At 46.2% G+C, this 16,218-nt stretch overlaps 2 protein-coding genes across 2 annotated transcripts; one reads left to right on the plus strand and one right to left on the minus strand.

Moving 5' to 3' along the window:
- Nucleotides 1-1,411: 1,411 nt before the first annotated feature.
- On the plus strand, nt 1,412-8,595 carry LOC120536462 (sulfotransferase 1C2-like). The gene is made up of 7 exons (XM_039764825.1): nt 1,412-1,619; nt 3,378-3,506; nt 3,589-3,686; nt 5,311-5,437; nt 6,660-6,754; nt 6,848-7,028; nt 7,695-8,595. The coding sequence occupies exons 1-7, from the start codon at nt 1,421-1,423 to the stop codon at nt 7,805-7,807; spliced, it is 942 nt and encodes a 313-aa protein (XP_039620759.1). The 5' UTR covers nt 1,412-1,420; the 3' UTR covers nt 7,808-8,595.
- Nucleotides 8,596-10,826: 2,231 nt separating this feature from the next.
- On the minus strand, nt 10,827-14,017 carry LOC120536339 (sulfotransferase 1C2-like). The gene is made up of 7 exons (XM_039764665.1): nt 13,849-14,017; nt 12,299-12,427; nt 12,126-12,223; nt 11,901-12,027; nt 11,290-11,384; nt 11,025-11,199; nt 10,827-10,939 (listed from the first exon to the last, which is right to left on the minus strand). Exons 1-7 carry the CDS (start codon nt 14,015-14,017, stop codon nt 10,827-10,829), a joined length of 906 nt encoding a protein of 301 aa, XP_039620599.1.
- Nucleotides 14,018-16,218: the final 2,201 nt, after the last annotated feature.

Raw genomic sequence — 16,218 nt, forward strand, 5'->3', positions numbered from 1 at the left:
TAATCATGTATCATAAAGTAGTTTTTAATTCCTGAGCTTTCAACCCCTGCCAGGGGTCTTCATCAGAGGATAATGCTTAGACTTACAAGAATCAAAGGTAATATATAGCAAAAATCACATGTGGGGGGCTAAGTCAATGTGATCAGGAGGGGGGGTATTGGTTGTAAAGTTTTATTTATTATGAATATATTCTTCTTACGTTTGCATATGCTGGATTTATGTCCAAGTGTATTCATTACAGAATTGATATGCTTTATACGTACACATTCGGAGTAAAGCAGCTCTTATTATCGATAAGCGTTACAGCTGAATGCGTTGTTGTAAAGACCAAGAAATCGATGTGAGAGGAAGTGCAGCGTCATTTCATTTAACTTAACTTAAATGTGTTAGAATAAGTTATAAAAAATGTTTACATTTTAAGAAAAATAATAAGTTAACATTATTCTTAATTTTTTTATTGAATTAGAATTAAATAATCAATAAAAAGGGTAAAAAAATCCATCCATCTATTATCCAACCCGCTATATCCTAACTACAGGGTTACAGGGGTCTGCCATTTTTATTAATTAAAGTAATGATTATTTTGCGTATAGTTAGTTATTTTTTATTATTATGTTTCACACATGCAAGATTTATTTTTTACACTGTGCGCCACTTCATTTACATAAACAGCACCCCTCGGTGTCCAAAGCAGGTGACCCCTGGGTGACTGTCACTGGCCTGTGTCACCTAATGGATTGACCACCTCTGAGTGACATCCCCATTCATTATGCTCCTGTGATGTCACGTTGCCCTCACAAAGCATCATGGGGCGCTGAAAAAAATCAGTCTAAGCACAATAATTTCCAGGGAAAAAAAATTGCTAACAAGGTCTCTGGTAAACCTGGCAGACTTGTGGCAGAAAAGCCTTTGGCGTCTTTCACAGATCAAGAGCACTGAGTTTGTGTGCAAATAAATAAAGACCTGCAGCAACACGTTGGTTTGAGATTTTACAGGTAAGGAAGTCAAAGCTTTGCAGGTGAAGCAGTTCAACTCGGTGATCAGGGTGTCTGAGAGTGGTGACGCGTGTGGTGACGCGTGTGGTGACGCGTGTGGTGACGCGTGAGGTGACGCGTGTGGTGACACGTATTGCATGTTCATCAGCGCACTCAAGTACGAAGCTCCATGTGTTCCAACCCTACGAACTCACACAAGCATAGGGAGACCTTGCCCCCAGATATGCCCCCAGCTCGACTTGGTGTGGGTGTGTAAGCCCTGCAGTAGATGGACCCCCCACTTTCCCAGTTGTCCCCCGTCTAACCCTAACCCAACCCTGAATTGCAGTAGTCATGTCTGGCAATGAATAAATGAGATGGAGGGCCATGCGGACTTCCCTAAGGCTAATCGGTCAGGTGGCACCCTTTTGTATGTCCTAACAGGGATGTCTCACACCGGAGGAGTCAACTCGGCAGCACATGAGGACCGGGAGTCCAGTGGATGTTACCTGAAAATGAAGCGTCCGTCCCTTCATATGGTGGATGGAGTCCCATTTGCCTCGACCTTCCTTGAAGCGACTGGAAAGATTCGAAACTTCCAGGCCAAGCCAGACGATGTGCTGATTGTCTCCTACCCCAAAGCAGGTGAGAGGTGAAACCATTTGGGTGAGCTTCATGTTGGAGAGGACACTTTCACTGAGGCTACGGCCACACTGTTGTGTTTTCTTTGAAGAATGCCGATGTTAGTCTTTGTTTGTGCCTCTCGTCCACACCACTCACCAAAAACGGAGACTTTAGAAGAGCGGTGCAGTCCTGAACTCATCGTGTTGTGAGATCGTGTTCTGATTTCTTCACACTCATTATGCGGCCCTTCCCTGACTGGATTCTGCTCATCTCGGCGTCTCGTTCCCTAAGTGGTCCAACATAGAGGAGTTGTTCGCCATGGCACTGGCTGTGCTGTTCACACGTATTCATCTAAGCTGTGCTTCGTGAAGTCTGAGTGCTGCATACACACAATAAAGGCAAATCATTAACAGGTCGCTACAGTTTTATGATGGCGTTGCCATCCCATCAATGACTTTTCCACCAATGCACACATGCACGGTGTAGGTAAACATCGATGGCATACGCGTGTTTGGTTGTTTTAGTGAGGACGGGCAGAGATCATTTCATAAGTGACGTGAAGACATCAGTGTGGGCTGCGATTGTTTTCAATGTAAAACCCCATAAGAACATCCTACTAATGTGGCAATTAGGAACCTCATATTAACAATTCATGGAATGTTCAAATTAGTCTGTGCAGCAGATATAGATGATTATATTCTTAAAATTGGTAATCTCTGGTATTGAAAGCACATAAGAAAAGTAGACAGTATATTTTATTAATTATTAAGATGAGTTAGGAGATAAACAGCTCATGTCTATATATTCTATGACCCTGTATAAGCCACAGACCACCATCATCTCTTCTCTCAAGTTCAAGTCTGGAAGTGCAGGAGAGTTGAGACGAGACTGGACCCCTCGAGTGTGAACTCTTGGGTTGTAAATAATTGGTGAGTTCTGGGAAAGAAGGGGCGGGGGGGTGGAGGTAGGGGCTTTTAGACAGATATGATGGGCAGAGAAGACACCCACCCAGCCAGCCAGCCGAGAGGTAATGGGAGATGAATTAGGGGCAGGACTCGAGCAATGGAATGCCACAAGTCAGATGAGGAGGAATCATGGCTCAGATGATAAGAATTGCAATTAAAGAAAAAGGTGCGCATTGCTGGACGCTCGTTGTTCTACCTGAGATGAGTCTGTGTGTGCGCCATGCAATAAAACACAATTCTGCGGTCTGTTCTGAAGACCCCAAGTGCCTTCTTTGGGGCTGAGGGCACCCCTGCCATGTCAGCCTGCTTCAACAAAGATTTGAGAGTGAAAACTGTGTCGCTGAAATTGAGTTTCAATCATTGGTGATTTCTGATTGGCCCGGGGGGACTGTGACAAAATGCTGGGCTCTGTGGCAAACTGCTGGCCCATTCAGGCTTGGTCCCCACCTTGTGCTGAAAGCTGCCATGACTGTCCCCTGCCCTCCATGACCCTGTGTTACATTGGGGTCCCATCTATAGCTCTTATATATTTTAAAACCTCAGGCAACAAGACAGAGCACCAAAATGGTCAGGAGAAGAACTTCCACATTTATATAAGAATTAAAGATAATATTAGAGTACAGTGAGAGTGACAAAGGTGGTTCATTTCCTTTGGATTACCAGGTGGCTCTCCATCTTAGTATGCTGACTGGTCTTTGGTGTCCAGCAGGGCGTCTGAGAAGGTCACATTGTGTTAAAGTTCTCGACAGTCATCTCTCTCTCTGACATGGGGGTATTAAGGAAACGTTTCACCTGTTTGAGTTTGTCTCCTCAGGTACAATGTGGATGATTGAAATCGTGGATTGCGTTCGCAGAGGAGGAGTCACCAAAGAAATTCAAACGGTGCCCAACCTAAGACGAGCTCCATTTCTGGAGATTGCAGCTTCAGAACTTTTACCCTCGGGTGAGATTCACAAACCGCTAAGTGACATCATGGAAGATAAACGATGAAGTCCACACACACTTCTCCTTCTCTTCTTCATTAGGTGTGGACCTCCTGGAAGCCATGCCATCACCTCGACTGGTGAAAAGTCATCTGCCAGTGAAGGTGCTGCCCCGCTCCTTTTGGGACAACAACTGCAAGGTGAGCAGCTGGCTGGCTAGCTGTCCAGAATGACGAGCTGTTGCTTTTAGTGAAGGGCCAGCTCAGTGACAAAGGTAGAATTAGATGGGCCCTGGTGCAAGTAAATGAAAGTGAAGTCAATAAAATTCAATGTAAAACGACCTCCATCAGTGAGACACATCAGGCATGTAAACTATGTGAAAGGTTGCCAGTCTTCATTCGCCTTTACGCAGTTGTCAGGTGGGCAGCATGTTAATCATAAAGCCACCACGCATTAACCATGGATGGACCTCCTAGCACCAATGGGTCCTGCCCATACTGCCCATACGTCCACCACATCACTGGGCTGGCTGTCCAGAATGAGAGACCGCTGCTATCTTTCATGTTGCCCCCTACTCTGTTGCATTGGTACTCTGTGTTTCAATGTGCTTCTCCTTACCAGGGTCATTCCCGGCCATTTTGGGCCATCCTAAGGAGTTTGCCTGTTTTGGGGGCCAACTCTTCTTCTCAGCATGGAATTGGGCACACACTGCCAGCCAGGAGTTCCTAAGTGGTCACTTAGCTGGCTTATGTTCTTCTCCTGAACCTGCCAATTCTCAGAGAAGTGACAGACTCATTAAATGCCGCTTTTCTTCAGGGTTGTCATGGCACAGTTCCAAAGGTGTCCCTCTTTTCCCTTTCAGACTCTCCACTATGTAGAAGGTCCCAAATCCTATTGTGTTTTTACTCTTCCAGGACAGACAGGAGAAACATTTCACATGTATTCATGCATTAGAGATAACGTACCCAAAATGGCAGAGTCCAATAAGTGTAACAAAATATCAGTACAACCCGGGTATGCATCGATTAGCAGGTGGCCCCCCATCATAATTGTGTTGAATGGTCCTTTGTCGAGCATGGCCTCTGGATGGATTGAGAGAAATGGCACCATGGCACTTGGACAGGTGGTACAGAAGGTAATGGAGAGAGAGAGAGAGAGTCTCCTTGATTGCCTAAATGTATGCTGGTGCAGCTCCCTTGATGTACCTCCTGGACCAATGAGATTTTGTAATTCAGGACCAACTCCCCAGGTTCATTCCACTCCTGTTTAAATAGGACACAGCCCCCCATTCCAGCCTGTGCATTCCTCCTGGAGGCCAAATGGGTGCTCATGTTTCTGAAAGCCTTCCCCATGTCTAGAGGTTCATAAAGTCATCCTATCCCTTCCACTACAGATTTACGCCCTTTTGGAGGCTCATAAGACCTAAAGTGCCCCTCTCTCTGATACTGGAGCTCATATAAAGTGAAACGATTCTTCTGATGTGTCAGCACAGGGTTAACGTAAAAGCAGATACACGTAGCGTCGATGCAAAGCCTTCAGCCCCTCAGTCCGTCCATCTTGGCCACTCGTATTCCTCCAGGCCAGCTGGCCGGTGAGTTTCTGCTCTGGAATTTCATTTCGGGGCCACCCCTGAGTTGGTTTGTCATGTGACAGATGTATCAGTGTGCGCTCCTAACCTCTCTCTAACAAGCCGAAGTCTTACCTGATAACTGGGCTGATGATACCAACTATTTTACAAATAAAGACAATCTACCACATTTTTATCACCACTTAGGCACAATATTACCGTTTTCTTGTTCTCTCCATTACATCTTTCTAAATTAGATTGTCTACGTTGCCAGGAATGCCAAGGACGTCCTCGTTTCCTACTATTTTTTTCATAAAAGTCGTGTTGCAGCTCCAGATCCAGGAACCTGGGAAGAATTTTTTGAGAACTACCTGTCTGGAAACGGTGAGTGAGCCCTCCAAGAGACCTTCATGGCTTCTGCTGGCTCAATGTCCTTTGCTCTTGAGTCACATCATTGCCAGTCGCAACAAGTGCCAGCGCTAGGCTATTGTGTGCCATAGGCCCAAGCTTATTAGTGTGCCAACCGACTGTTAGGTAGCTAACCCATGCAATTGGGTTTGTGTTCCTTCCACCACCATCCATGATTTCTGCCCTAATTGAATGCCTAATCCACCTTAATGATGTTGCCCGCCCTGGCTGCACCATCCCTGTGAATGTTCTTCACTATTTCTTTGCCCTTTTTGATTAGTTAACCTCAACCAACATTTGAGAATGGGGGTCTTTCAGGTGGGAGAGGGCATTTTAAAGTTGGATCTGACAGAATGATTGTGAAAACAGCTGCATGATTTAGGGAGTGGGGTCAAGCAGGGAGTCCAGAAATTCTACACATACAAGTATGTTAAAACAAAAAGCAGCAAACGCCTGGAAAAATCAGGAGCAAAAGACACAGTACCAAAAGATGAAGGCAAACACTAAAATGAAGAAGTCAGCCTAACTGTGGGCTGGAGTCCCCTTTGAGTAGCCACGCCCCCCAATGACATGACCGTCCAATAAAGAAGCTGGTTGAGAACTGAGCCCACATCCTCGTGCTGTCCGAGTGTCCGGTGATCTGAGTTGTGACCTTTCATCTTCAGCACGTCGGTGCGTTCAACGTGAATCTCTGGTTGGAAAGTTTGGAGAAACGCGAGGTCGCCGTTGATTTGTTACTTGGACGACAGATAAATTGTGACTTTTTGTGAAAATAAATAGCAAGAAAAAAAATATACTAAATGTGAATCACTTCAATCCAAATGCAGTTCAACCACCAGGATGGATTTTGTATTTTATTCAGTTAGTTATGGTGACAGGTCGGTGTTGTGTCACAATTCTAATAATTTATGTTGGTTTGTTTTCTTTGAATCGTTCAACATGTTGTTCCAAGTTTGTACGAAATTCAGAAACTCAGACCTGCTGTCATAACACAACGTTATGCTAGAGGGGTGTGGCTTGTAAGGGTGTGGCTGGAGGTGGGGATAATGGGCGTGGTCACAACAATAACTCAAACACTTGTGTGACAAAGCGCACGCAGTGAGTCAAATCTGTAACTTGCACAGGCTTTAGTCAGGCTCAGGAAGTGGATGGTTGGATGGACTGCACAGTAAATTATCATCTGATCTTTTATCAACAGTGGCTTTTGGCTCCTGGTTTGATCATGTGACCACCTGGTGGGACATCAGGGAAGAACACCCCATCCTATTTGTGTTTTACGAGGATATTATACAGGTGTGTACCAGGTCACGTGCCCCACCAGTAACCCTTCCTGATGTTCTGATGTGCTCTACAAATCGCCCAAACTGATCTTTGTTGGTGTTTCAGGACCCCGTGCGGGAGGTGCAGAGGGTGGCCCGTTTCCTGGGTAAGACACTGGAGAAAGATGTCATCAGTGAGATAGTGGAGCACACTTCCTTTAATAAGATGAAGGACAACCCCATGACTAACCACTCCGCGATGCCACCTTCTATGATGAACCTGCAGATCTCGAGATTCATGAGGAAAGGTTGGTGTCACTTAAGGCCACGTCACATTGGGTGATTTTCAGTCGTAGAGTTCATTTCCATCATCTTAGCAAGTCGGAGGCAGTTGATGGTTTGCTTTTTTGAAGGTCGGTCGTTTAGTGTGACATACCGAGTGACTCGCTGTGACAAAGCCAATCAGGTCAGCCTTTACCTTTGTCTTTAGTCATAGAGGTGGCTCTGTGTAAGTGAGAGCTGGCAAAGGATGAAGGCTCATCTTAGAGTGCAGGGAGGAGGAGGAGGAATCAGGAATGGGGTGTGTTGGGCCTCACAAACAGAAGAGGTGCTCGTCTGTCTGATGTCTTGTGTTTTACATACTGCGACAGAATGGAAAATGAAGACAAGAGACTGTGGCTGTCGTACCTGTTAACTCTTCATACAGCGCCGACTCTGCCAGGCAGCCCGCAGAAAAAGGGGCCAACGAGACTGTGTGGGAAGGTCTTAATGGAGTCCCTACGATTGGCATGGCCAGCGACTTCAGTCGTGTAAATTGTCACAGCATGGCAACAAGGCCAGCAAGTGCACTGTGACACCCCCAATGACCAGTAGTCACATGACGTGACATCGGCTTCGGGGGTCTGTTGTCTTGTGTCTCTTTCTGATTGGTCATGATGACTTTTTATTTATTTTTTTTTTTGTAATTCTTGTAGGAAAAGTCGGCGACTGGAAGAACCACCTGACTGTGGCCCAGAATGAGAGGTTTGAGGAGGAGTACAAACGGCGCATGGCTAAGACCTCACTGCGCCTCAGAGACGAACTCTGAACCTTGAGGTGGGAGCAGAAGAGGTCAGCAGAGGGTCCGGACTGGACTGTAGCTGTGGGTTCAACCCCTCGGTCCCTCTATTGTAATCGAATGCTAGAAATAAAGTGATTCGGATTCTAAATGGGAGTTGCAGGGCACAATGTGAGAGGCAGCGGGCAACACTGCACAGTCCAGGCCCGCTAACCGACCAAACATTTGAATTTCAAGTCAATTCAGCGCAATTTATTCTTATTTGATGATCTTCACAAAGACGGACGCAGAGTCCCTGGGCGGAAAATAACAAATTTATAAAAGGAGAGAAATAACGCCTGGCAATGAAAGATAAATACACAAAAATAATGCAAATGAAACAATCATCAAGTGTCAGTGATACTCACAATGCTGAGGGGTGATCATCCACTCATTTCTGGGGGTCTCAGAATTGTGCTACAAGCTACTATGAATTGTTGGCTATGGCAGCAGGGTCCTGATTTTGTTAAACAATGGAGGGGGATAATAAAGACAATGGGGGGGGCTTATTAAACTTGTGCATTATGAAATGCGACTTGCAGCAGGAGGAAGACGAGGGTGCTTGTGTTTAGCTGTGCTCACATCCTTCTATTGTGGGGTATTTGCGGTAAAGCCAATCATAAAGATGCCACGGGTCATCTGATTGCTGCCAACCAATCATCACGTTTCACCGTTGTAACAGATGTGAGTCATTGTAAGTCTTTGTAAGTCTTGAATTGCTTTGTTCTGTTAAACTGTCACATTCCCTTTGGCACAAGTAAAAGACCTGATTGTCCTGACGTGAGCCCCTGTGTGTCATTCATTACTTGCACCGCCACAAGGGGGCCCCAGCAGTCATTCATCCATCCATCTTCAGACCACTGCGTCCTGCTAGAGTGTCGATCGAGTACAAGTCGATTAAAATGAAGGCAAAGGAGGAACGTTGGACTCTCCACAAATGTCAAAGGCCTAACAGGACATCTTGTGGCCAGGCAGGGGACCCCGAGAATTCAACAGATGGATGGATATGCTGTAATGTTTGGACATGACGTAAATCTTTCTTTATAAATGACACTTTTTATGTGATATATGATATACAAAACTGAGTAGCAAATCACTAAAATGTTAAGTAAATACAAATCCTATCCATTGAATACATTTCTATTTGTTTCTAGCCAAAGTCAAAGAAGAATGAAGCTAATTAATTTGAAAAACAGAATTATTTAAGTAATTAAAAAATAAAGGAAGGTCTGGATTTAAGAACCAACTGCAACACAAGTCAGTACACCCTTCATTAGTGAGATCTCACTCTTATCCACCTTAAAATAAAGGATAAGTGTTTGTATGTCCATCTGGTTGCTATGTCTCTGTAATTCCAATGGATGGCACATCACAAACTTTATAATGCAATAGAATACAATTTATTTTAATTGAACCCAAAATCACACACGAAGTGCTGCCTCTTGACAGCCCACCAGTCTTGACTCTCTAACTTTAACACTACTTTTAGGAATCCCATACCAAATGGAATATAACAGAGACACATCCATTGCATTTGTCATTGCATCTAATTGTGCATAACATCCATCCACTATCCGACCCGCTATATCCTAATTACAGGCTCACAGGGGTCTGCTGGAGCCAATCCCAGCCAACACAGGGCACAAGGCAGGAAACAAACCCCAGGCAGGGCACACACACCCACACACCAAGCACACCCTAGGGACAATTTGGAATCGCCAATGCACGTAACCTGCATGTCTTGGATAATGGATGGATGGATGGAGAGCACAGAGATACACAGACACACACGCAGAGACATCTGTCCATGTGTTGAGGTGGAAAGCTGATTTCTGACACACTCAGAGTCACCATTTGCAGTGCAGTGTGCTGCTGTCTCTCTTATATGTCAGCACAAACATCTGAAGTGCGCCACATGTTGGATACACAAACACTTGTCCTTTTATTAAGGTGGTGGATATACAGAGAGATGCTCACCTTTCCCATTCTGGATGAAACACATCCGAGTGTTGGTTTAGGTGATAGAATGCCAAGGCTTTTTGAAGTAATAATATAATAAAAATAATCAAACGAGCCGTGAGACAAATGTATACGCTGTGAGTGCCAGAATCTTCATTTTTCTGATGTATCGGCTGTGTTTCCATGCTTTTTAGGATTGTGGTGTCACTCAAGATGAAACATCCCTCCCAATAAGCACAGACATACAGAAGATTATATTAACATAAAAAGGAAGACAAGAAAATAATGATACAAAAAATAAAGCAACAGATAGAGAGAGAGAGAGAGAGAGCGCATCAGCACTTTAGTGAATTTCGGTTTGGGCTGGACATGCGGGTATCCCCTCAGTCATGGTGCCAACATGGTGTGCCTGTGGTCTGACGGGTAAAGTTTTTGAACCCGGTACAGTGAAGTTAAAGGACCAGTCATCGGTAAGAGTGCAGACCCCAATCCTACACGTTCACACCCTCAGTCACAATAAGGTGACTTGGTTTACGAGATCACATGGGGGTCTTTGACAAGGACCTGATGACTTCAAAGCTGGCCCAGGGGAGCAGGTCAGAGGCCAACGGATGCTATAGCCTCAGCTCAGGGGTCTCAGCTCAGTTTGTGATCTTCCACAGTGCTGACGTCTCCCTTTATTTGTTTGATTTCACTTCTTCTCCTCCGGATTGTTCAGTTTACGTTTTTTTCTGTTCATTTTTGGCTGTCCCTCTTCACTGAGTAAAGTAAATTATAATGACCGACATTACAACTGGCTAACTAGGTGATGCATACATATAAAGATACAGACTGGCACTGATGGACCCTAACAGCAGGTGCCCATTAATATTCTCAGCTGACCACACAGACCACTTTAGATCAACACCTCCCTTTATTATGAAAGAACACCACCATCGTGGATTCCTTAGCCTCGGCCTCTCATGGCATGAGGTGCCACCTGCTGGCTGGCATGCTAAGCGACTCTCCAGTCACAATGAGCCAGTGGGTTTCTGGCAGGTTGTCCTCCGGCTCAGAGGTCATCTGTGAAGCGCAGAGAGGTCTTGGCCATGCGCCGCTGGTATTCTTTCTCAAATCGCTCGTTCTGGGCCACGGTGAAGTGGTTCTTCCAGTCGCCGACTTTTCCTAATGAAGGAAACATTTGATAAATGGTCAGAGAGGGCGGCTAATCTAAAGCAGAGGTGATGGAGGACATCTCAAGAATTCTGACCTTTCCTCATGAATGGCGAGACCTTCAGGTTAAACCAAGGCAGATTGGAGAAGTTAGTCATGGGGTTGTCCTTCATATTGCTGAAGGCAGTGTGCTTCATGATCTCATCTATCACGGTCCTCCCAAAGGTTCTGCCCAGGAAAGGGGACACCCTCTCTATCACCCTCTGCGGGTCCTGACCCACCAAAGAAGAAGAATTTCAGTGGAGCACAGAGTCAGCAGATTAGAACAAGGGGTCTGGCAGGTGGGGACATACCGTACTCACCTGGACAATGTCCTCATAAAAAATGTAGAGGACCTGCTGGCGCTGCCTGATGTCCCACCAGGTGGTCACATGATCAAACCAGGAGCCCCAGGCCACTGTGAGTCAAAGACAAAGAGGTGAAGCCGAGGAGATGGAGGAGAAGCTCACGGGATGAGTCGCAAGTCTATCCTTCATGCTGTACGTGTCTTAGTACATTTACATGATTGTGTGTTCCTTAATATTAATTAAGTGACAGATTCGTAAGAATTAAACAGACATGTTGCTTGAAGACATATGAGGTGTGTCTGCTGCACTGGACTGCTCAAGCTGTGCTCCTGCCATGTGCCCAGTGCTGTCTCCCCGGGACCCCACCACTCCATTCTCTAATACGCCAATATCTGATTTGACTCAAAATTCCTAGAGAGCCTTTGCAAACCTGAAAGTCCCCATCTGAAGATCGGCGTCGTGAAGGTCATAGATGCCTCAGAGAATCAGAGAAGACAGACTAGAGATGTGATGGTGACTGCAGAAATAATAAAAGGTGCTATATGGAACAAATGGATACAAAAGTGGACGGAGAGGCATGAAATTAGAGTGAGGACCTCCATGTTTCTTCTTAAAGACTCACTTACCCTTCCCAGACAGGTAGCTTTCAAAAAATTCTTCCCAACTTCCAGTTTCTGGCATTCGAAGATTTAACTTATGGAAAAAATAGTAAGAAACAAGGACGTCCTTGGCATTCCTGGCAACGTAGATGATCTAAACATAAAAATGTCATCTAAATTATCAGGGCCTCCAATTCTCCATTCAGAGAGAAGGACGCCATGAAGAGCACCTGGGACCAGCCGGCCTCTTACCCTGCAGTTGCTCTCCCAGAAAGATGGCGGCACCAGTTTGACTGGCAGGTGTGTATTCACGAGGCGAGGAGATGGCGTGGCGTCCAGGATGTCCACTCCTGTTGACAGACACAGACATGGTCAGGCACTGGGCCAGGCCCCATGGTCTTTGATGGTCGGGTCTGATGTCTCACCGGGATATGAGTGGGATGACTTGCAAAGCTCTATAAAGGGGGCTCGGGTTCCACTCGGCTGGTTTCTGATTTTGTCTGTGACTCCTCCGCTGAGGATGCAGTCCACGATTTCGATCATCCATGTTGTACCTACGAGCACAAGGAGAGGTCAGGAGGTAGCAGATGAGTGCCCTGAAGGAGCCCATCTTTGGTGACTGAATAAAAGGCACAGGAGACGAAGCTGAGTGTGAGGGGTCTGCACGTCAGGCTGTGGAAACACAGAGTGGCGTCGTCTCACTGACTGCGTCTGCAAAGAAATATCGAACTGTGCCCTGCTGTTCTTAAGAACTGCCTTTAGAGTAACAGCTGGCAGCCGCTGGACTCATTCCTTTCAGAATTTCAAACATTCAATCATGTCGCCTCAGTACACACCGGAGATGATCATCTGGCATCCCGAGGGGTGCTGGTGAAGATTCTCTACCCTTCCCTATCTGTCATGGCAGGACCACAGGGAGTGGAGGTGCCACCCAGCCAAGCTGAGCCTCAGTTCATATTTGGACGGACGTATAATGGAAGGGCATGCGGGACTTTGCATTCTATAGACTAGAGAGGTGGCCATGTTCTTCTGGCTGACTACCAACCAGGGAAATGGAGTCCTGCTGTCGTCCTTGGGTGCTGTATGTGCCATGCTGCTTCTGGAGGACCTGGAAGGGCTTTCACAGGCTAATGGCTCAGCCCTGGAAGTGTCCCGGGTGGATGTCTGACACTTGTCAGGGAAGGGAGTGACACCCATGAAGGAGTACAAGAAGGACATGGGGGCTTTGGGGTCACTCAGTAGGACACTGAATAAAGACTCTGTCTGTCTGTATGTACACGGATTTAGATCGGGTTGTTGAATTTGCTTGAACATTGCGGTTGATTTTACGACTTCTCTCATCACACTAAGTATCAGAGTTCGCAGATATATTCGCACCAATCACAGACAGAGGCAGTTGACCAAGGGGAAGGGGAAGTATGATGTCAGGAGTGGGCGGGCCCTCCTCACTGTCCTGTTTCACTACTACGTGGGCGGAGCCACAGGGGACAGCTAGTATAAATATAAAATCCAACGTCTGTCTGTCCACCTTTCACGAGAGGACCCACTTAACGGATTTTTTTTCTGTAAGTTGCTTGAACCTTCCAGTTGATTTTACGACTTCTCTCATGACACTAATAATAAGCGATATATTCGCACTAATCCAAGACAGCGGCTGCGGGCCGAGGGCCAGGGAGCCGAGCAGGGCCATCTCTGTTCGAGTCGCTCCACCTCTGCGTTTTGGGGAGTTCCTCACCTCCGCTTAGCTAAGGATTTTTAAAATTTGTCCTGTTTCACCGCTAAGCGGGCGGAGTCACGGGGGACGGCTAGTTGTTAATAAACGATCATTTTATTGCACCTGGAAGTGTCTTTAGTTGAGTTGTGTCTGACCTCTGAAACCCAAATTTAAAAGACATCACAAGTTAGAACAAGATGCCAACAAGGGGGTTAAGACCCCAATGCCATCAAATCCAAGAAATACGTCACCGTCCCTCACCGGCTTTGGGATACGTGGCGACCAACACATCGTCTGGTTTGGCCTCGAAATTCCTGATCTTCTCGTTGTACTCAAAGAAGCGCCTCATCATCGGCACCCCATCGACCTCATAAAGCGTCTGGCGCTCCACTTTCAGAAGGCTTCCAGGAATCCCGCAGTCCTCAGCCATATCTTGGTGGCCTTGTCCTTGTGCGCGAGACGTTGACCTGTTGTGACGGAGAGAAAAAAAACAAATGACATTGGCGCACGAGTTGAGTGGCGCACGACACTTTACATCAAGAGAGCGGGTCGACTGCCACACTTCACCTCGAAACAGTCAAACTGACAAAATGTCCTCCTCCCAAAGTGAAGGCCTGGCCTTGATCAGTTTGAAGGATGTCCGGTGAAAGGCTAAGTGAAGTCGTGAAGAACAGGGACCCGGACAAGCGCACACGAGGACGTTCGTCCACACGCACCTGTACAACGCCGGCTTTGCTTTTTATTTTTTCTTAAATGCGAGGGACGTTCAGAAAGTTTCTGCACTTTTTAAAACTAAGAACTTCAAACACAACTGACATCACTTTTCTCCATCGATGCTATTTTCCCAGCCTTGTGCCACCTTTTGAATGCCCGATTTACTCCTCCTCCCTCCCGCCTTCACCGTTTACAACGACAACAATAAAAGTGTGGAAACTCTTTGCACGTCCCTCGTATAACTCGCGAAAACATTTCCACACGAATCGTATTACGGAGTCCTCGGAACAAAAACAAATAAATTACATTGAATATGCAAACTTAAAATTAACACGAAACCCAAAGTAACATGAAACGCAAACTAAAACGGACCTGAAACACAAAAGTCAAATTCAACAAGCAGACCTCAGCGCACAGATGGCGGGGGGTGCGACGACGCCCACCTAACGTGCAGCGTTTGCAGTTTCTATTCAGACTCTCGTCTGATCTTCCACCAGTTGGGATGAGGAAGAGGATGAAAGAGAAACGGAAACGAGATGAAGCTGCAGGTGCCTTCGAGCCGCTCAAGGCCTCCTCCGGTGTGTCTCCGTCCCGTCGGCGTGGATGTGGGTGTCTGTGACCGTAAAGGGCCGCCGACGTAACCAAGGGCTCCCCGCCACCTCGAACTGGGGGCGCGGATTTGAAAGTGGATACCCTTTTATTTTTCATTTTCATTTCATGTTAATTTTTAGCTTCTGTTTCATGTCAATGTGTAGTTTGCGTTTTAATATTCGTTTTCAGTTTGCGTTTTCATCTTTTGCTTGAATTAAATGTACAATAATAAATGGAAAGGCAGTCAAATGCGTTTTTACCCGTTTACGTGTGATTGCGGTCACTAGGGGGCGTGGCCGAGTCTCACACTTTTGTCAGCACTACACAGGCACAAGTCCCGGGTTCAAATCACCTTTGAATTTAAATAATAGACACCTTTGACAGCGGCTTCTCTCTCCCTAAACAGACGCTCCTCAGTTCCCCGTCTTCTTCTTTTCCTCCGGTTCTCGCCGGTGAGCTTTGTCGTCGTTGTCCTCCTCTTCTCTTCTGCGGAGGCTTTGCGAGGTTCTCTCTAAGGGGGCTTAATGCCCGCCCAACTGGCCACATAAGCAAATCCAGCATCTCTCGCGAGCGTCGGATCGTCCTTAACTTTTCAAAAGTATCAACGGGCAGGAGACTCACATATTCTGCAGCTCATTTCCTTTTTCAGTCAGTGCTTTTGAGTGATAAAAAATATCACGACGCGGTGTAAGTCCATTGGTTTTCTTCTTCCTCGAAACTTTTGATTCGTGTAGATTTCTGAATGAGCGGCGGAAGGTTTAAAACTGCAAATGTGAGTCTGAAGTGGAGCTCCGAGCAGAAGCAGAAGTTTTAAGAAAGAAAGAAAGACGCCATCAGTGACTTACTGCTCCCTCCATTCTTCACATTCGTTACATCGCGACTTGACTCACTCCAGCACTTGTCTCATATTCTTTCAGATGTATTATTTAAATAAGACACTGGCCGTGTATGTATTTACCGGCACTAACACATCATTTATTTTATTACTTCATAATGTTAAAAACTGTGGTGGGTTGGCACCCTGCCCAGGATTGGTTCCTGCCTTGTGCCCTGTGTTGGCTGGGATTGGCTCCAGCAGACCCCCGTGACCCTGTGTTCGGATTCAGCGGGTTAGAAAATGGATGGATAATGTTAAAAAGAATTACATGACATTTCCCTTGTCACCTCATTCCATGATGAAGCCACAACAGTGCAAGGGGGTGGAGTCTATGATATGGTTTTTGGGAGACTTGACCTAGCTAAATGACACCCCCCCCCGTGACCCCCACCTGCCCCGACATTGGTGACTAAAGGCAAACTAGTCATAGATAGATAGATAGAAAGATA

This window comes from Polypterus senegalus, chromosome 10 (assembly GCF_016835505.1).
Source record: "Polypterus senegalus isolate Bchr_013 chromosome 10, ASM1683550v1, whole genome shotgun sequence".
Lineage (NCBI taxonomy): Eukaryota > Metazoa > Chordata > Cladistia > Polypteriformes > Polypteridae > Polypterus > Polypterus senegalus.